This window comes from Syngnathus typhle, linkage group LG10 (genome assembly GCF_033458585.1).
Source record: "Syngnathus typhle isolate RoL2023-S1 ecotype Sweden linkage group LG10, RoL_Styp_1.0, whole genome shotgun sequence".
Classification (NCBI taxonomy): domain Eukaryota; kingdom Metazoa; phylum Chordata; class Actinopteri; order Syngnathiformes; family Syngnathidae; genus Syngnathus; species Syngnathus typhle.
This window is the reverse complement of record NC_083747.1, coordinates 8,657,172-8,678,856: the sequence shown is the minus strand read 5'-3', so window position 1 is coordinate 8,678,856 and position 21,685 is coordinate 8,657,172. Positions and strand designations below refer to the sequence as shown.

The window sequence follows — 21,685 nt, the reverse complement described above, 5'->3', positions numbered from 1 at the left end:
AGGCATGCAGGCACTGCATAGACCCATCTATTACTATACAAGGAATTAAAATGTAAATTTTGATTGTTGTAGTAGCGTTTAGCAATATATTGTTTTGTTTGGGTTTTTGTTTTTATTTGTATAAGTAGCTTTTGTGGCTGATATTTTATTATTAGTGTAATGTAAAGAGAAGAACAGCAAATAGGAACCAGATATTTATTGTTGCTGCTGTCAGCTTTGCTTTTGCTTATATACCAAAGAGAGAAATAGTTGACCTGGTGTTTCTCATTATACTACACAAACTTGTTGGACTACTCACATGACTCGTCTCATGTCATTCAGTCCTCTTTGGGAGGCTCCTGTAGTAAATTTGCTGTGTCAAAGAAGCCCAAAAAGTGTCAGCTCTGAGACATTACAGTAAATAATTATTTTGCAATTAATTCCTCTGTGTTTGAAAAGACACAGAACACACTGTAAATCTGTCTCCTTCCATTTTTCCCTCCAATTCTCTAAGAAATTAGCAGAGCTTGATTTGTAACCTGTTGGCAAGATTGCCAAATTCCTCAGCATCAGGCTGCTGGAAAAAGTCTCAGATGGTCCTGAATTGTGCCGCACGTGAGCAGGCACCACTGGATTAAAGGGCTCAAAGTATCTTAATATTTCTCTAGGACGCTGCGCTCCCATCTGTTACTCTACGAGTAGTTACCTTCTCCTTTCACAGTCATTTGTGTTATGAGCCATTTGTGACCAATACGGAATATTTATTACCTTCCTTATAAGCATACAACCAGACATGAAAAGAAAAACAAAAGATATAAAAAAAATATCAGCGTGATAATGGCCCGTGCAATATTTGCATTGCAAAGATGTGAAATAAGTTTTAGATGGAATTGTTTATTTTTACGTAACTTGGACCAGATGCAACTTTAAATGTGCTATCCAATGGTGAACAATGGCATTACTAACACTGAATAACTTTAAACATATGCAGGCTGTACGTGGAAAAATATGAATTAGAATTAATAGTTAAAACATAGATTTCATTCATTAAATTGAGCAGGTTTAGGTACATGTCAGATATTGCTGTAATACGTATCATTATTGAAATACAGTATTTAATACCCATGTCATATCTTTCATGTTTTTTCAAGATAAGTACATATAAGAATTTGTGGAAATAGATGTGTATTGTTAGTTTACAATGAGACATTTATTATGATTTGTTGCTTCCTTCTTTTTTTTTTTTTGTTTGTTTGAGAAAAAGATGAAGATGACTGTACAGTATTATGACGAATGACTGTGGTTTGTTGCCACATCCTGTTCCAGCATTATTTAAGGCGATGGTGAACAACACACAGTAATAATAGATGCAAGGCTACATGCCTCAGGTTTGTACTTTAGAAACAAAATACACAGGACAACCATCTGATTAAGCTCATCCCAGAGTTCTTCTTTATTTGAATTCCTGGGACTGTGGACCATGAACACCAAGGGCCTAACTGACCTGAGGATTTTGGCTGTGGATGTTTTTACCAGTGATAACAGAGAGGGCTTCAAGAGAACCACCGTCCTCCTCCTCTTGTGTGTCTTCCCAAGCCTCCTCCTCAGTGCTTTACTGCTTCTGTACCTTTTCTTCACTCTGACTTGTGACCTAGCAGTGTCCTCGGGGATTGCTGCCCTCTTTGGGGTGCTGTTGACACTCGGCCTATTCCTGTCACAGACGGTACGATGCTTGTTCACTCTATTTGTCATATCGCTTTTCACGAAGAAGAGTCGTAGTCTCCTGCTGACCGCTGGCACAAGTGTAGTTGTCCTTGGAAATATTCAAAACACTTTGGAGAACCTCACAGGCTTGATCAGGAGCATGATTTGCAACCTGAGGGCCAAGAAAGAATCAGTCATTGCTCCCTTCAGAAACTATGTGGACATGTTGAAATGGCTGGCTGATATTTTGCTTGGGGTGACGGATTTGGGCGTGGTCAAGCTGGACTCCCAACTCAAAATTTCACCCAAAGTGGACTTGGAAAATTTTCGGGAGCGACTCACCCAAGTCGAATTGAAATTGAATCAAAGTGTCAAATATGCAGTGAATTTAATAAACACAGTATCCACTGTGAAGGAATATGTTTATCCTCTCATCAGCATACTGGTGCTCATCATCTTTATAATCTTGCACGTAAGAAATTACTGCAATGACATGAAGTACAAAAATAATTTCATCAGTAACAAATTTATTGACTTTGACAAGAAGCAGAAGGAAGAAGGAAAGCAGCACGTACTTCCTCTCACATCAGAGGAGAAGAAGCTTTACCCATCCCTCCCTTCCCTCCGTCCCACCACCCAGGAAGGAAAAGCTCTGCTAAAATTTGGCATTCCAATTATCACCCATTTGATTGCTTGGGTCATATTTATAGCTGTGGATGCCGTGTTGTACTATTTTGTTACTATTATAACAACCAAGCTGTCAGAGATGGAACCATTCCACGTCCCTCTGCGGCTGAGCCTCAAAGTAAGTCCTTCAATTAAACTCTGAGTCAATTGTCACATCAATTTAATGAATAAACATGGTGATGTATTACTTAAATAAATACTCACACTCACAGTGAGACACTATTTCATTCATATTTTTTTAAATTTGGAATATTATTTGAAGCTGGTGTCAGTTGCTTCATCTTAGTGTTGCATTTGAACACCCACTCAGCTAACCACAAGTTTTTGTTCACCTTGATGACAATAACAACAACTGTGGGATTTCTTTCATCCACCCTTGCAAAATAAAATAAAATAAAATAAAATAAAATAAAATAAAATAAAATAAAATAAAATAAAATAAAATAAAATAAAATAAAATAAAATAAAATAAAATGAAATGAAATGAAATGAAATGAAATGAAATGAAATGAAATGAAATGAAATGAAATAAAATAAAAACGTCTGTTGTACTGTTGTATGCCCTAAATGCAAATTGCTTTTTTCAGGGGATTGCGACCTTAATTGGTCTACAATTGAGTGAGGAAAACCACCAAAAGGACTTTTCTTATTCTGTGATGCTGTTTGAGAAGCAGTGCCTCCCCAAACCCAAACTGCTGCTCAACAACTCTCTGGTCCCATTGACTGCCATCTTGCTGACCTTGCTCGTTATGGCCCCTGTAGCGGCCAAGTTGGTCCAGATCAGGCTCATGGTGTGTGAGAGGTTTTACTGCACCGCTGCAGAGGAGAGGATCAAGTATCTGCATGCCAAAATTCTGAGGAAGAGGTTAAAAAGGAAGCGGGAGAAGGACAGTTTTACATCACTCATCACCAAGGTATGAGTCACAAAATAATGCATAATTGAGAGGGAAATCCTGGATGCTAATCTTTCTTTATTGTTTTCTCTTAACAGCCACATTTCTGGTGTCCATTGCTTTTCTCAGATGAGGTCAACACGTGAGGAAAGGTTTCTCCATATACCCAACAGTGACTGACACTATTATGTATCTCTGTGGGTATATATATATATTCATATACATATATAAAATATTGCACATTTTTATATTGTTGTAATGTATTTGTTCCATACAATCTGCATGTATTATCTAAACTTGGGTGAACAATGTATGTCTTTATTTATGTAATGTTGATGTTATGACACAGATTTTTCAAAAGAAATTAAATATCATTAATATAATGACAACATTTTCTGGTTGGAACATGTTTGTTTTTGTCAAACAATACTTTCAATACATATTGTCACGTTTCGTCCCCGGTTGTTTTATTATGTGCACATTGTCATAGTTTCTGTCAGTGTCTGTGTGCTCGCCCCTCCCTTCCTGAGTCTACTCTCAATCTTTGTACTAATCACAGTCATCTGTCTGTCGTTACCTGTCGCGTATATAAATCCTGTCTGCGTGTCACGCCCCTTTCCGGATTAATTCTGGTCTCATGTTCTGTCGTTGCTAGTTTCTTGTGTATTCTTGTCCCACGTCTCGGTTAGTTTGGTTTTTGTTCAGTCAGTCCTGTTGAGTTTGCCGGTTCTGTTGGCTTGTTCGCTTTATCCTCCCTTCCAACTACCTGTTCCCTTCAATAAGCCCTGGTCCAAGCTGCATTTGGTCACCCTGCTCCATTCCGATCCGTGACGCATATACGTAGGTATAAATTGATTGTGTGTGTGTGTATGCGTGCGTGCGTGTTTCTGTGTAAGATATCTACTGAATGTGTCTATTTGAATAGACCGAGACCGTGTACTTACATAATCCAAGACAGCTGTCCTTTGCATGTGCAGTGTAGGCCACAACACCATAGGCCCCCCATTTGCACCGTGCTGTCACTATGCATTGACATCATACAGGTGTTTTATAAAACAGGGACACTTGGGGTTTTGCATCCTTTGCATGACTACCAATGATAATTTTAGCTTTGTATTTGACTTTCATAGAACCAATTCATCAAGATTTATTGCCTCCAAGTCATACCTAGAACTAAAAAAATGAAAGAAAGGAGAAGATCCTCTATAGCTGTTTTACTTAAGTGCAGTTTATAGGAATAGGCAGAAATAAAAAATAAACTAAAAACAAAATCTTATGTATGAGTGTGACTTGTAGACTGTTGACTGTAAATAGTACGCTACAGCTTGTAATATTTTAGCCAACTCAACTGTACTATTCCTTCCTTCATTTCCATGGTAAACAGTAATGGGAAGTGGTACAGCTGAGGGAGGAGTGGGCCTTGTGTGAGTCACACATTGCCAGTGACCCGTGAGGCAACCTGATAAGCTCACATTATGTCTCAACGGGGCTTGCGGCAGAAAACCACGTCAGCATGCGAGCCTGACAGCAAGCTCCCACATGATGCTTGCCGACAGCCGCAGACCTTTTTACTAAGTACTGAGGGGAGGGCTGTTCTCCATTTATGGTCAAAAATGGACTGGATATGATAATACGCCATCCTGCTCAATATGCAAATGCAGAGTCATCGTGGGTCAACAAAAATCTCATTACCGTCAGTCTATTAATTCTCTCCAGTCTGTAAAATGACTCAAATGCAATGGTTGAGATGACAAGAAACTTTAAGGCGTGTTCACCGGGTGCAGCAATAAAACCAATAGAATAAACCACTAAACTGTTTCTTAGTAGCCACTTCCGCTTTTATTTCTTAGCAATGATAATAAAACTATTGCTAGTTAGAATTTCATAAAGCCTATAAAAGTACATAACATGACATTGAGTTTGATGTTGAATTGACCTAAATGGACCACCCATTCCTCAATGAAAAGAGGAATTAAAAAGATAACACATTTCGCAGTTCTGTATATAAAATGAATCTTTCTGAGAGTATAATTTTTGCTATTTCTGACCATATAAGTATTACTATTTCTGAGACTTGTCCAGGCACTGACAGTAATGTGTGTGAAAGGACACAAGCACACAGCTGGAGGCTCAAAGTGGCTTTCTCTAGTAGCTCCCATGTTCACACAGAAATGACTTTTCCATCATATGGCTTTCTGATCACAGGTGTAGGTTGGCCCACCTGCAGGAGGAAAGAAAAGGCAGAGAGAAGGCTTGTGTGTCATCAGAGGGCAGATATCAATGTGGTCATCAGAGCAGAGCAGCACTTTCCAGCCTGTTTGGTATTTAAAATGTTGTGTTGCTCGCCACAACTGAAAAAATGGGGACAAGGATTGGGAGAATCGGCACATGTCAAACAATCTGGATTGGCAAATTGGCTTCAGCATTTGATGACCCCCTGTAATGAGGCCGTGCCAAGCTCTGCTTCTATCTTGAGTATTTTTCTTCTTTTGAACATCTTTACTGACCTTGTCCCTCTGCATGATTCGTTTGTAGACAAATTCGGAGAAGGGTTTTCTGTGGATGAATCTGCCCCAACCAGGCGTCGTCTTCAGCTGTCCATCCTCGTAGACCACTTTACCCCTGGAAATGGTGATCACTGGCACTCCATGACACTCCATACCCTCAAAGATGTTGTAGTCCACAGCCTGGTGATGCGTCTTGGCTGAAATCTTTCTGTCAAAACATACAAATGCCAGCACAGGTCTGCTCAGAACAGAAAATGAAATTTGTGACGAGAGAATACTAATGCGTGACTTATTCTTGCGTTAAAGCAAAAAAAAAAAAAAAAAAAAAAAGTCCTGTCTGGAGAAGATGTTGGACATAAATGAAAGATTGACATGGAAAATGATTAAATAATAAATAAAAATCACAGTGCTGTCACTGCAGTTCACAGACAAATGTCATGTAAATGAATTGCCAAAGATCTGTTCTGTTACTTAGTCTGAAGATAAATTCACCCCCGAATGAATAAATCCTACCTAGTTAAGATAATGTTCTAAATAGAAATGGGTCATGTTTCTTGATTAATTCTAGTTTAAATGTCCGAATAATGTTTGTTTTTTTAGCAATTTTAATTTGTCAGGGATGGGCAAAGATAGATACCAGATATCAATATCACATTTTACATTATTTTAAAGTACCCTACACTGAATGCTCTCAATACCAACCATGAGTGAGGTTAAAAAAAATAAAAATAAAAGTCCTCTTCGCAAGTGAATGAGAACCACTACGTGTATAGCTGCTCCATAAATCAAGACCTTACAGATTGCTTAACACCTACCTATACAAATGCATTTAGTTAATTTATTTTTGGGTCCAGGCTGTTTTGAAAAAAGCAGAAATAGAAACAATAAAAATTTTGCTGAGAAATAATGCTTTGCAATGTTCCAATGTGCCTATTTATGAGACATGGGGCCCTTGACTGAGCTTCCTCTGGGTTACGTAACTGTTTGTAGCCTCTGGCGCCGGATGTTATGGAGTGACACTTACATTGAGAGCAATTAATTATGCAGGTTTACAGATGGATTCATAGGAGCAGCAATTTAACATGAGGCAATCTTAGAGTTAGAAAACAAAGCTATAGAGTAATTTACAAGAAGGCTGATTGGCTCAAACTTTAAAGTTGTCCATGTTAACAATTGTACAAATCTTAGACATATGCTAGTAATTTACAGTAAGATACATTGATACAAGATAAAGTACATTGGGTAAGGATGAGTTCAATTCACATCAGTGCATAGCACCCTTCCACAGGGGCTCAGCCCAGATTCTCTTGCAAGCAAAAGCGCACAGTCGAGTTTTGGATTACATAATGTGTGCGTGTGTGTGTGTGTTGGCTCCCAACCTGCCCCATATGAAGAGACCTTCAACTGTTATGATTTATATATTTTTTAAGGAGGAGACAGGAGGAAACAACACCAAAATCAGATTTAATAGGCCCTTTGCGGGATGTGACATCATAGCTGTTGACTTTTTATGTCAATTAGCACGTTGGAACACAACATTGATTCGTGGAATTGTGTAGCGCTTCAAGAGAAATCTACTATTCTCTGTTTTAAGGCTGTTTTGTCTGCAAAACACATGTATTTTTCCTAAAAACAAAGAGCGAACTCGGGAACATTTCCTGAAAGTGCTCTAACGCTAACTTCCTTAATAAGAAAATGGGATCAGCCCCCATGTGAACATTTCATTAGTCTTCAAATCCACACGAGCCGTCAACATCCCAGCGGATGTGTCTGTCTTAAGCTTATATAAATGTTCAAGTCATTGGTACATTTATAGAATAAAATCTTAAATCCCTCACGCTATCATTTTTGAGAATCTGATGAAACCGATTTGTATTTACCGTCAGCCTTTAATTTGTGGCTGCATAAAAGGACATGCTGCAAACTTACAAAAGACAAGAGTAGATGGGATTTTGGAACCCGGGGGGGACAGGAACCATTATTATTTTTTTATTTACATATGAATATATGACACACACACATTTCTTCAGCGGCTTTTCTCTTGCTTGCACTAGAATGAATGCTGAATGGCCCAAGTGGGCCCCTCACCTTGATGACTTGGGATCCCAAATAACCACATCAGCATCTGAGTTCTTGGCGATGCGGCCTTTTTGCGGGTAGAAGTTGAAGATTTTTGCTGCGTTGCTGCTGGTGACAGCTACGAATCGATTCTCATCCATTTTGCCGCTGTGCTGGGAAGATGGATATGCACAAATAAGCCAGTTTGAGTGAGAGAGCGCAGTTGATAGCACCGTACACAATTAACAGACAGAAGCCAATGTAGAGGAATGTGTGATTTGAAAGCACTGCAAAGTAAATCTACACTAAGAAAACGCACTGTCAGCTTTATGCATTGAAATGTCGATCTCTATTTACTCCTCTCAGTGTTTGCGGAAACAGAGCGCCACAAATGCTCAGTCGGAACTACAATTAATTCCAAGAACTATTGAATTGCAAGTCATCAAATAAAAGAAACGTGTGGTTGTAGATAACCACAATGCATCACAAAGGATATCTGACTTTTTTTTTTCTTTGTAGTGGTATGGGTCAAGGACATATAACATAAATTCTATCTATGTTGTGTTGTATTCCATCCTAGAATATGGGTACGTGAGCGTATGTGACGAAGACATACCACTCCCTTCTCCCAAATGACGGACATCCTATCCTCCACGCCGTTCACCCCATTGGGGATCTTGGTGAAGTCGTCTTTTCCAAGTGCCTTCTGACAAACTGAGAAGGTACAGTTGTCGGTCCCCGTCACACTGAGATCATCACTAATGACACATAAAGGATAAATATATGATCAAATAACAGAATAAGAGTGATGAATGATTCTAAAATGTCTCTTTTGTAATGCTAATTTAATTTCCGTTATATACTACATTACTTTCTTGGTTGTTCTAATCATTTTATTGATGTTCCCTTTGTTATGTTTCAATATTGGTGTTGTTTCAACCACAAAAATACATAACTGTGTTCCAACTTTGAGGCCAGCAACATCGATCCATCAATCCTACAAGTCTCTATTAGGTTTGCTGGTCACATGACCTATATATATATTTGGAATGTATGGAGTATAAAGAGATAACCCACGCAAGCCACCTACTTGGCCAGCAGGTCCATGAGGTACGCAGGGGTGCTGGGGTCAGGTCTGAGGGGAGGACCCATGACAAAGAAAGCCGCATGGGCCCACTCCTTGTGCCAGTAGTGAGTCCCGTCAGTTCCTAGTCCAGCTGCAATGGGCTCCCCAAACACCACCCGTCCTGGCAGCAGATGGAAGTTTTACTTCAGCCTCACTGTACACTTTAGGCATCATTCAATACTGAAAAGTTTGACTATATTCAACACACATTCAATAGTTTTTAAAGATCATTGGAAAGGTATTTGTAACATCCTCTCACACGTAAACTAATAAATCTATCACCTACCATCTCTGCGGGCGTTGGACACCACCTTGGCTGCAGATTTGCTCATGACATGGACCACATAAAGAGGGCAATTGACAGCACTAGCGATGGTGATGGCTCTCTGAGTAGCCTCAGCCTCGACTTCCTCCGGCCGACACATTTCATGACCCTCAGGTCCTGTGATGCCCATGGACAGCATCTTCTTTGCCCCCTGTTTTGCCCCGATAGAGGGGAGAAAAACAAAGCAGGGTAATGGTGATGGATAGATAACAATAACACAGAGTTCCGCAATACCTATAATTGAGCTGACTCCACAAAAATCGTCTCCACGAGTAGACTAATTATAAATAGTAAAATAAAACCTTGCAACTAGTCCTTTAAGCGTTAGGAACATGAACTTTTATAAAAACTCAAAACAATCGTCTGCTGCTCTCTAGTGGTGTTTCGCACCCTGGCATCTGTATCAAAAATTAATCAGATAAACAGATTAACACTTTATTTACGTACATATTTATATATCTGTGTAAGTATATTTATTCATAGTTATATTAATATTGATATTTGTGTGTGTATTTGTTTATTATTATATTCTGCCTCAAACTGTTCAGTCCTAGCACTAAAATGAAATGATGAATAAATCTAGTAGGAATACTAGGCTATCATAACTGATTATACTATATAATCATTTCATATTATTTAAAATGCATTAATATTACTGTTCATATTTCTTCATTTAATTTATTTATTTTTAAATTGTATTCATGTTTAAATTGACCCACCAACCTCAGCGATCAGGTCTCCATTCTCAGCATGCACTTGCGCTATTGCGCCAACGTTCTTGCAATGGGCAAATGCTGCATAGAGTTCAGCATCCTGCAGCATGTACAGATCTTTATACGCCATAAACATCTTAAAGGAATTGACTCCTTTCTCTTTGGCGATAATCTCCATTTCATTCTTGACCTGGGAAGGAGAAAAATAGCAATAGCAATGTTACAATGTTACAGTTCTGATGAGAAACTTAAATGTTTGGTTAAACATCATTTTATTTGGCCCTCGAAGACAAATTGTGCATAAAATTCGTGTGTCATTACTAGAATTGCAAATTGTCTTCACTTTTAATAATATCTTTTTTTTTTTTTAAATATTTGACCAGTTTTTACTCATCTGATTTCAAAACGAGTTATTTGTCAGTTTGTTTTGTAGCTTTTACTGTATATAATATGAGGTGCTCATACATTTATTTGGGTTGACAGTCATAATGGCCCTCCAAAAGAAGCTATGACTACAATGTGGCCTGCGAAAAAATTAGTTTGACACCCCTGCTCTAGCACACTGAATTTAAAGGGAGTGAGAGGAGTCGCTTCCATTGGCAGAGAAGGTAGCTGACTATGCTCACGCCCACAACAGTGCACGTTACAAGAAAGTTACCTCCCATGTGCAGTGTCATGTAATTTTAATAACAAAACTGGTTACGGGGCAGAACTGTTTACCATTTTTGTTTTAATTTAGAATATGTCCAAAGCCCAGGGCTTTGACAGAACCTTTGCTTGCATATTTAAGTATTTGTCTGAATGTCCAATAAATTGGCCAGACTCCAACAACATGATAAAATAACCATCAGCTATGTCCTCATCTCTGCAGTCATATTTTCATATTCACCTGGTCACTCCACCACGTGACAGCGACATGCAGTGAGTAGTCACAGCAGACTTTGCTGTCCGCTGCCTTGCGCCAAGAGTTATAAGCCTCCAGAAGAGACTTGCCTTTTTGGGGGATGACAAAGTCCACGATCATTGTTGTCCCTCCAGCGAGGGCAGCCTGGTGAGACAAAGTCAAAGATTAACCGCTGAAAGCTTTTGTCACCTTAGCACAAAGTCAACTAACTGAAGGTTGGATGAGGGTATTGCAAGGACACTTGAGTTTGACATCCACTGATGCCAGAAAGTGTGACAATATCAGTGAACTTAATCAGTCATCAGTCAAGGTAGCATTCTTCAACACTGAGCACACTCACAGTCAACACTCAAATATAAAATATAGAATATCAACAATGAGAAAAATTCAAATTAAACATTTAAAAAGGAAAAACAATGTCAAAACAAGCTAGTCCTGCTCAGTTGCCTATCAAAACAAACAACATTTCAAAACTGGTTTACCCTGCTGCACACAATGGTCATAAGGTTTAGTTTTTAATTGTGAGCGGGACATATAATAGGTGTGTGTGTGTGTTAGAGAGAGAGTGTTAGTGTGTGTGTGTGTGTGTGTGTGTGTGTGTGTGTGTGTGAGTGCACGTGCACGTGCATGTGTGTTTTACCTGAGTTCCTATATGAAAGTCATCCACACTCCTGGTGCCCATAAATGCAAGCTCCATGTGCGTGTGCGTGTCAATTCCACCTGGGATCACCAGTTTATCCCTGGCATCAATAATTCTCACTCCCTCTGGAATGTGAAGATTCAGTCCAACATCCACTATTTTCCCATTTTCAATATAGACGTCACTGATCACAGAGAAATCTTCATTCACAACTTTGCCTCCTTTTATCAGGATCCCACGGGCCTCCGCCATCCTGCCGTGCAACGTCTGTGAGAATGCGGAGAGAGGGTTTGTGGAGTGGAAAGTCACAAATGGCTTTTAATAAGTAACATCTTGTGTCTGTTCCAAAGTTCAGCAAATAGAGCAGCAAATGGGCCTATCCTTACACAGTCACTGTGGCCATGAACTCAACAAACTGTCCTATTTGTGCACACACGAGCCCCGATGACCACAGGCCTCAAGTACATGTTAAAGATAACTGAGCCGCTAGAGGGAGCCACATGACTGTTCTAATACATTGGCTTGGTTTTGACATTTATGTAACACAAATGCAACGTTTCATTATTTTTGCAAAATTAGCCTACTTTGCAGTAAATCATGGACAAGACTTTGTGACAGTGTTCTGCTCCAGTAAGAATGTATGACAGTATGACAATGCAATCATAGAATTTGAGTGAGGCTGCTCTAGACAGTGGTCTGGAAATAACATCATGAAAACAACATGCTTACTCTTGAACTCTAATAAGCCAGGAAATGCAGTAACTACAAAATACATCATGAGCACACGGAAAAAAACATGCCACATATTCCAAACGTGTACCTAAACTAACGATTCCTGGAAGTCTACAGAAGTTGGTCAGAGTTTTCTTTTTTTTTGCTGGGACTCAATTGTTTACTCTTTTTTTTTTTTATGACAGAAAAGCACGCCCTTCAAAATAGATCCAAATAAAAGCCCGACCTTCAAAATAAAAGTAACCCAAGAAAGCACGTTTTCCCTTTGATTGGTTTATGTTTACGGCTAAGCCGTGATTTTCATCCAGATATTTATTGTCTTTAAGTATGACTAATCTACAATAATGGCATGATTCATAGATTAGTGAAGGACTAATTAACACAAGGAAGAAGTTCCTTCAGTAATCTACTGCAGTCAGGGCCTTGGTCTTCTCTGCTCATCCAGTCAGAAGCACATGCAGACCTCCAATTTAGATAAATTGTATTCATTTAGTTACAACAATCTGTTATCTTCATTTCACAGTGTGTGTCGATCTACAACACAGTGCATCTCCATTTGCCTGAAATGTAAAGGCTCATTTCAAACAACAACAGAAAAGTGGGCACAATTCTCAATACATATGGTGAACGTTGTCTTTATTATTTCTTCTTTTACTTTCTGCGTTTTATTTGTTGTTGTTTTTTTCATTCGGTCATTATTATACTTTATTTGCTCATCGAGAAATCAACACGCCAAATTTTTACCAACTGTGCAGGTCCACAGAACTGGGAGTGATTTCCTTTTTTTTTCTGGGAATATTGGAAAGATTGGTCCACCTTTTTGGCAGTGACGTTGATGATTTTGGTATCTGCAGTCAGCACACAGTGTTTCTGCAATTTGCTATCACTTAATCCAGCCAAATGGGGAACGGTTCCATCTGATTTTTACTGCAAGCAGTTCAAGTTATCATTTTTGGCACGCAAACAATCATTTGCTTCAAGAAATGCCTTTCACATTCATATGGGTGTCATTGCCATATTAAGCAGCTTTTCATTCCTTCAATCTGTCCCCCAACCCAATCGTTGCCTAATAAATCCCTGGGATGTGCAGTTTGACTACAAATGTGTGCATCCCCAAATAGCGCTCCAGGTATTTGGTGACTTTGCAAAGGGAATCATCACAAATGTCACAATTGGATCAAATGATAGTGTATTAAAAACTATTTGGTTGTGTATATTCCAAGAAAATCGCCCAACTGTATTCTATGTTTTCATATCCTGGATTAAACCTCTGTATGTCTACCGGGACTGACTGTGAGGGTACTATGAGTCCAGTCATTCAGTCTGCACTCTGAATGTGTAAATATGGTAAGTCCTTAGCATAGCGTATGATGATGCATCAATAAAAAAGTGTTTATGGTTTTAGCAAGCTAAATATAACTTGACTCCATTGTGTCAGGCGAGCAAAGTGGCCTAAAATTTCCCTTGTCTGTTTTGGTTTTGTTCATATTGTGACATTCTTTTCAACCCCCCTTAATATGGTCCTGATAATGCTGAGATATCCCAGCTGCACGCGTCTGCCTCCTTTTCATGAGGAGTTGTTAGCCAATGGGAGAGATTAGCTTTTTACTGCAGTAGATTGGTTGTCTGCACCGCATCAAGAGAGACAACTTTTCCTCATCCATTAGTGTGTTAGCAAAGCAACACACATTGGAGAGACAAAGATGCATGCGCTGGTGAGATAAGCGCACGCACGGGGCTTAGGAACACCTAACCTTCACAGTTGCAATAAACAATAACATGTGACTTAAGAGGATTTACATAAGATGAGAGGAGTAATCAGAGGGAGTGAAAAAGCAATGAGGCAGCAATGGCATCTCCTCAAAAGTATCTGTGTTGTGTTACTGAAAGAGAAAAGTTATGATTCCGCTGGATTTAGAAACAGCCACGTGTTATCGTTTCATTTGCTCCCGCAGCATTATAAACCAACACAGACGGAGAGTTTGTGAGCTGAGTGTGCTTAATTTTTGGGAGTGGAGACAAATAAGTCACTCAGGTCAATGATAAGTGTGCTACAGTTGTGGTTTTTCAGATTAGAATATGTCTTGGTTTTTTTTGTTACTCATTGCAGTATTAATATGCACATTATTTGTTTGCGTTATTAAAAATCTGTCACCTTCATGCAGAGGAAAAATTAGAACACGCATCATTGGATCTTTGACTTGATGTTTAGTTTTGTAGTCTAATCGAGTTTCAAACTGCAAAATATCCAGTCAGCAAAGACACGCACACGCACACACACGCACACACGCACACACACACACACACACACACGGATGGATGGATGGATGGATGGATGGATGGATGGATGGATGGATGGATGGATGGATGGATGGATGGATGGATGGATGGATGGATGGATGGATGGATGGATGGAATAATACGACTTATAATCGTTCTTTAATAGGGTCACAGATGAAACATTTTTGGTGAAATAATTTTCCAGTTTGAAAATTATTGTCTGTATGGCTATGTTCACGTGTGTGCATTACATCCATGACTTTTGGCATTGTGGGTAACCGTTATAGATGTGCATATTTGAGCAAATCTGGTATTGAATATTGATGAATATTCATGCAGTGAATTGTTACGTATTGCATTACTTTCCACTGACTACCAGATGGCAGTGTTCTCCTCAGACTTCAGTCAATGCAACAAGGAGCGCTCATAAAAAAAAACATCCGTACTTATTCGCGATGTACTAATTTATTAAGAAATATTACCCGTATTTGTATAAATGAATATCAATGTCAACAATATTAAATGAATTTGATGACTGAAAGCATCTCAAATTTGTTGCATAGCAGATATTCATGGGATGAATGTTTAATTATTCATCTCTGAATGTTATGTGTGAAGAATTTACCGTTAGATGTCATATTTAGCAGCAGTTTTTATAGAATTTTATATGAGTGAGTAATTATAGCCTGCAAACGTCATATAGTGTCGTCGAAGACAGAAGTCTACAGCATACTTGAAAACATGTCATTTTGTTACAGCTCAAGCCTCACAAAGTAGCCGCAAATGTTAATGCATCCGTGTAGGGGGCAGGAAATGTCAAGGGAAACAAATTATGTTTTGCTTGAAGTTTGCTGATGATTTTGGGAGGCAAAGTCGCTGCTGTGCCAAACCATTGTGCTGTTAAACATGACTTGCAAAATATTCAAGGACTTTACGTGCCTCAGTGCCCCTTCTGTATTGAAAATAATGGGCTTCTTTCCAATTAAAAACGCCATTACATCTCTGAAGTATTAATGGTATCTGCGATTAAGCTTAATTTTGGCATATGCAGATGTAGACAGCACAATGGAGGGGAATAAAGAAGTTCTGTTTGATTCAACCACAATCTAATTCAGGGGTCTAGATAAAGCTCCGGCATCTATTTCTAATGAAAATAGAAAGGGTAAGGTAAGCAAACAAACAACAAACACACATTAAAAAAAAAATCAATTGTAAGACAAATAAAATGATACCAATTCCATTATTTTAGCAAGATCAGGAACAAGATTTTTAAGAACGCCTCTCCAATGTTAATTGCATTGAATCCTGCATTGAAGGCATGACCGGGTGATTGAGTTGACCACCTGCTTTATTCAAATCCTGTCTTATGTCAAAACCCTTCTCTTTTTTTGCTGCAAACGCACACACACTCAAGAAACACAAACATACTCATGTAACAAAGCAATGGGATCGTTTCCAAATGAGACGCTTTTCAATCACTGTCTTTTTTAAACGGACCGAATTCTCATGCAGTACAAGTAATAAGCAGCATGTCTGCCCAAGTAACCCACACAGAGTCTTTGTTAATTAAAAGATTTGCAACTACATGTGTCTGCAGATAATCAAAATGACTTCTGCAGCAGCACTCCCACATGCATCGGCACTCCAGAGCTCATTTACTTGCTAGAATCTCATGTTTGTCTAGAATTAATCTATCTTGTCACAATTGAGTTAATTGATTAGTGTTTTAATGCCGCTCTTTATAATTGCAGATGAATCTGCACGCAGAGTAATCACATTAATGCAAATACAACAGATAATTGTTATCCAAACTTCCTCAGCAGTAGCAGGAACTGTTACTGGGGCACAAGTCTTGGCTTTTATTAAAATATACGCTAGATGGCACCATTGAGCAAGGTTTGCCCTCCATTCTGCCATTCCAGTTTCAATATTGTTCAATTAACTGTCCTATAATGTCCTCGCAGAGAGGGTGTACATGCATTTGACGACTAGATGACACAACACACGGAACTCCATGATACCCTCACGTGTATGATGAATGTCTTTGAAGTGTTGCTGTGGTGAAATAAAAGGTCAAAATGTTTTCACCAAGTACAAGAAGGATGCTGTTTAAAAAGCTATTTCTATTTGTATGTATCCAGTGTCACTCAAAAGGGGACATTTTCTAGTCTCCCCAGACCCCTGATAATGATTCATTTGTTTTTTTTTACAAGAGGTATCGACAGCGCGACCTTAGAGGTTCCGTTCACAAAATGCCAGGGATTGTACAGCTCCATGAGCATTTTCTACTGAAGTTGCCTATTGCATTTGCAGCATCCTTCTTGTATTTTACCATTGTTGATGTAATAAGAGTCCTTTATTTATTTATTATTTAAATTATGCTTTGTGAGTGTGTTGCTGGAATAATATTTACATATATATTCACATCCACAACAATTGCACAATAATACAGTGAAAAAAAATTTTTTCTTAATAAATTCAACTGTGTATTTAGTTATTAGTTTATAGTTGTATCCAGCTGTGCTGCATAGTATCCATATAAATATTGTGCCCCACTCTTCAGGATCAAGAAAGACGACTAATATAAAAAACAAAAATCATGTTATATGGTTCAAATTTACCCCACTGCATATTACAAGCATATTTAAATGTGTTGAATTTGCACAGTGTCCTTTTATGTAGTTAGTTATGTTGTTAGGCACAATTTCTGTTAGCATTTGATGTGAGTCTGTAAATGTACCCAATTTTGTGCCTTTATGTGAGTGTATGTGCAGGGTGTGTCAAGAAATTTAACTCCAAAACTGCTGTTCATCTTTGTGAGTGTTTACACGCTTGTTGACAGGCTTTTATTGAAAGGCTAATCTATCAATACTTTCAATGGGGTTATTTGAAACCTGTGATTTATTTCATTATGCTGTCAATTACCTTTCTTACTGAGAAGTTGGCGGCATTGTGTTGAAGTAGCTTTTGCAGGCATTTTGTACACATATTTTATTTTTATCATTTTATATAGATAGATAGAAACATTATGTGCATTTTTTTTAAATATGATTTCAAATAGATACAGAGCAGCAACATTATCATCCGCAGTTTACATAAAACTTCAAGGCTTGAGAGAATAATGTTTTGTCTCGCTGTTGCACACTGCCGGTGTTTTCAATAATTTACAGTTGGCTACTTGTATCATGTGGCAGCCTCTCAGCACGTTCCACAATTGCCTTGTGTTGCTACTTTATCTTGTCTGATGATCTGCACTGATAGATAAGCCAACTGAATAAATATGCAAGGAAAGTGTGCAGGTCAACATAGCGGCACAGTAAACGGTACATTGAGATGACAGTGGGATTTGTTTGAATTTTTTTTTCCGGTTCTATCTGTTTCATTTTTTGTTTGATTATTGTTTATTTATTTTTTGAACGATAAAAAACCATGTAGTTAACTTAAGAATAAAATCTCAAACACCTTTTTAGTTTTTTAAAATAGCAATATTAGAATTGAAAAATACGTGTGTACTCATATATGCATATGTTGTCTTTTTCTAGCATACCGACTGTACTAGTGACTATCTCTGCTTTAATACGTTGGGCTTTCGCCTGGCCCCCAGCTCCCAGCATGCTTTGAAACATGTAAGTCGCCTTTCAATCACTTTTTAAGCATGGCATCGATATTGGCTACATTTATGGCAGAAGAGGCGCTTTGGCAGCTCTGTTTGCAAAGAATTGCCATGGGAGGGGTCGGCTTGACCCAGCTTTAATGCAAAACAGAAAAGGAGAGGAAACAAAATGCTACTATATTTAACTAAATCTGCAGCTTACTGGTGAAAACACATGATAATGATATCCTCTTAACACTCCTTGCTGCAGAATTACAGCCCTCACAGCAGCGGGGGCCAAGATTCAAGACTAGAGCGGAGCCACAGTTATTACAGCACAATTATGATGTTGTGGCTATGTTTCTGGCCCTGCTCACCTCGTTGGGGCAAAAGAGCAAGGCTACAAAATTAGCAATTAAAGAAGCAAAGCTACACTGTATTTAGAAAATGCTGGCATATAAAGCGCTCTGTTTTTTTTGCTGGGTGATTCGCTGTGAATATCTTTTCCCTCTACAGTCAGACATTTTCAAAGCTCCACATGGAGGACGGAAATTTTGTATTTTAATTGACATGTTTTTTTTCTTCTTTATGTATAATCTTAATTACCGATTAGTTTGAAAATTTCTCACGCTGATTTTTTTCCTCCGTGGAGGATGTTCTGTTCATCTAATTAAGCAGAGGTCAGATTTATTAACTCAGCAGGAGTGTGTCAGGACTGTGGACATCTGTAACGATGCAACACTTTGTGCAACTCCACCCCACCCACTAATTCATTCATTTAGTCACTTCACTGGAAAGGGAAGATGTGTTTGTTGATATTGTTTGTTGGTCACTGATCCGACTCCTCTTCTCGTAGATGATGTGGAAATATATGTATAGAAAATAATTAGATGCACTAAGAGAGACAAAGAAGAAGGTATAATTAACACAGAGTGGGCAAGTATCAAGCATCTCACATGGAAGAAAGAACAGCTTGACCTGAGCATAAATCAAAATGTGCTGCTGATATCTCAGTTCAGATCTTTTGACAGAATGTTGCTTGCAGCATGCCACTGGATGCACATCAAGTGTACAGCAGAAAGATTCCATTTATTGTTCTCTTGGATAGCACACCAAATCATCAACACCACAAATAAGGTCAAACTAGCACTGAAGGCACTTGCGGAAACAAAACAAAAAAGTTATGCTGCTTTGATATGGGTCTTTCTTGCAGGTGGCAGAACTTCATCCAAGATGGGAGGATGATACCTTTTAGAGTACTGGTTCTCATGCAGGTACCTCTTGGGGTCTGCCATGCTTGGGGTCTTCAAAATGATGAGCATATTATGTTGTGATTTCCAATTACTTTTAAAAGTGTGTATCTACATAAGGCACCAATCAAACAAACGTTAGAAACCAGTTTCTCCTACCTTAGATCCGTGCCAATCAAATGCTCTAATATGAATGTGACACTGCATACAAATCTTACATTCCCTCAACATTTTTTCAAAAACAGATGTATGATTATAGGAATGTAGTCTTATTTTTTTCTAGAAAAAAAGTATTTTTGAAATAAAGTGTTTGGATATAAATAGAATAAATGGGATGATTTTATGAGAATAAAGATGCATTATTTATTTATTTATTTGTTAAATAGGACTTTATTACCTTAAAACTTTGGTATTATGACCTAACCTTAGATAAATTAATTTTATTCTTGTAAAATTACAGGTTTTCATCTGACAAATTATGCTCTTTGGTAAAAAGATTGCACAATTTTTTGTGAGAAAAATACAAGTTTGTTCTCAAAGCATTACAACTTTTCCCCCTCACAAAATATGACTTATTGTATCATTGCATTCTTTCTCTTTCAAGAAAAGGCAACATTCCCCCCTTTTGCATTTAGAGATACACAAAATTCAGTTTAACTGGTGTTAGAAATATGTGGACACGCTAACTAATGAAAAGTTCAACTGCATAATGTTTGGCGAGGTTTTATTGGTCAAAAATCTCTGCTGTACAGTGTCCATGGCCAGACCACAATCACTGCCAGATTGCTTTTGGCTCTGCTTGATATTAAAAATAAACAAACATAAATAATTTTTTTTTTTTTTACCCATTTCACATGACATGCTGGGAATACCATCACTTCAGTCGGCAGCTTCATGCACGCCACCTGCATGTACGTATATGAGCATCCGGTCTGCTGTAAGCTTTATTTTGTCTGTGTGGGGACCATGAAAGGAAACGAGGCCGACGAGGCAGCTCCCTGCAACACTATGCACAGTATGTTGCTAAGTCATGCAGCCAATTTTTTTTTGCTTTAATATATTTTTTAATGCAAGTGCAGAAATGATTGTACGCTAATATAATGTGCTAAAATTAACATGTCGTTATGGTTAAAAAGTTATTGTTTTATTATGTTTACAGTATAGGTCCTGATGAAAAAAAAAAGAAAACATTTGTGTAAATGTATTGGCACATGAAGAGTCTGACATAAATAATGTAAAATGACAGGAATAATTATTATGCTTACATCAAAATATGCATTTTGTACTAAATATACACTATTCCAGATGTATCCTTTTTTCATACAGTGCTATTAATTTTGTTTATTTAAAATGCTCATGATAATGCGCCGCAATTATATACTTTTGAAAACCACAATGAGAAATATACTGTATGTTAAATCCATATCTCTTTAACAGTTTCCATCAATATGTACAAATATTATGTTTGGAATGACTAGGAATTTTTGTTTGGGTTGTGAGTAGAAATATTAATGCAAAAACATTGAAAAGAAGGGAATATCCTCACGCAACCTTTTATAAGAAGTTTGCTGACCAAAATCCACAATTGCAAAATTGCTTCCTGAAGCTGGACATTTCTTGTACAAGCTGCGGTCGGGGGGCCTCAGCAATAACTAAATGATAATGAAATCAAACAGGTGCATTTGACGTGCATACCTGTGATCACTACGCCACTGTCATGTCTTCTTAACTTGCTCTGTAATAAGCTCCTTCAGAGATCAGCTTCTATGTCGCCCCTCAACACCTCCCACCTCTCTACTGATAAGATCTCGAGTATGTCATTCTCTCTTTCCTTTTATTTCCAACTCTTTTGGTATTCTTTAAGAAAAAGTCAGTTTAATCATATCTTAATGCTTTGATAATGGGCTTCTTTTTTTACGGGCAAAGAAGAACAGTCACTTCAGTGTCTTAAAAAGCCCGTCATGTGGAGGGAAGGAGAGACTGTCTCTAAATTAAATTTGCACAGGCTCTCCCTCAGTGATGCATTGTGTGTGTTTGAAAGTGAGGCGCTTTCACCCCTCTTGACAATCACACAAAACATGTAATAGTTTCATGTGCGTAAGTGGAGACTATTAATATTTAAATGTCAGCATGTTTGAGTTCAGTAATTGTGAAGGTTTAAATTGGTACTAAACAGCCGTTTCAATGTTCAATGTCAAGCCAATTTTTTGTATTTATTGTATGTTTCATCGTTGCTGCTTTACCTCAAAGATTGGTTTGGGGTGTATTTCTATTTTGCGGTCTTTTTTTTTTTAA

At 38.1% G+C, this 21,685-nt stretch overlaps 2 protein-coding genes across 4 annotated transcripts; one reads left to right on the top strand and one right to left on the bottom strand.

Moving 5' to 3' along the window:
- Window positions 1-1,357: 1,357 nt before the first annotated feature.
- LOC133161252 (dendritic cell-specific transmembrane protein) lies at window positions 1,358-3,602 on the top strand. Its single transcript, XM_061289606.1, has 3 exons — window positions 1,358-2,488; window positions 2,958-3,284; window positions 3,362-3,602. The coding sequence occupies exons 1-3, from the start codon at window positions 1,460-1,462 to the stop codon at window positions 3,407-3,409; spliced, it is 1,404 nt and encodes a 467-aa protein (XP_061145590.1). The 5' UTR covers window positions 1,358-1,459; the 3' UTR covers window positions 3,410-3,602.
- Window positions 3,603-5,079: 1,477 nt separating this feature from the next.
- dpys (dihydropyrimidinase) lies at window positions 5,080-12,433 on the bottom strand. Of its 3 annotated transcripts, none has more exons than XR_009716077.1 (10): window positions 12,266-12,432; window positions 11,537-11,803; window positions 10,882-11,040; window positions 10,003-10,182; window positions 9,241-9,430; window positions 8,919-9,075; window positions 8,445-8,586; window positions 7,859-8,001; window positions 5,771-5,974; window positions 5,080-5,484 (listed from the first exon to the last, which is right to left on the bottom strand). XR_009716077.1 is itself a non-coding variant. In XM_061289806.1 (10 exons), exons 2-10 carry the CDS (start codon window positions 11,786-11,788, stop codon window positions 5,425-5,427), a joined length of 1,491 nt encoding a protein of 496 aa, XP_061145790.1. In that variant the 5' UTR covers window positions 11,789-11,803; window positions 12,357-12,433; the 3' UTR covers window positions 5,080-5,424. The 3 variants fall into 3 exon arrangements, 2 of the variants coding, with proteins under 2 accessions (XP_061145790.1, XP_061145789.1); XM_061289806.1 differs by having other exon boundaries at window positions 5,771-5,978; window positions 12,357-12,433; XM_061289805.1 differs by having other exon boundaries at window positions 5,771-5,978; window positions 12,266-12,430.
- Between the last annotated feature and the right edge of the window lie 9,252 nt (window positions 12,434-21,685).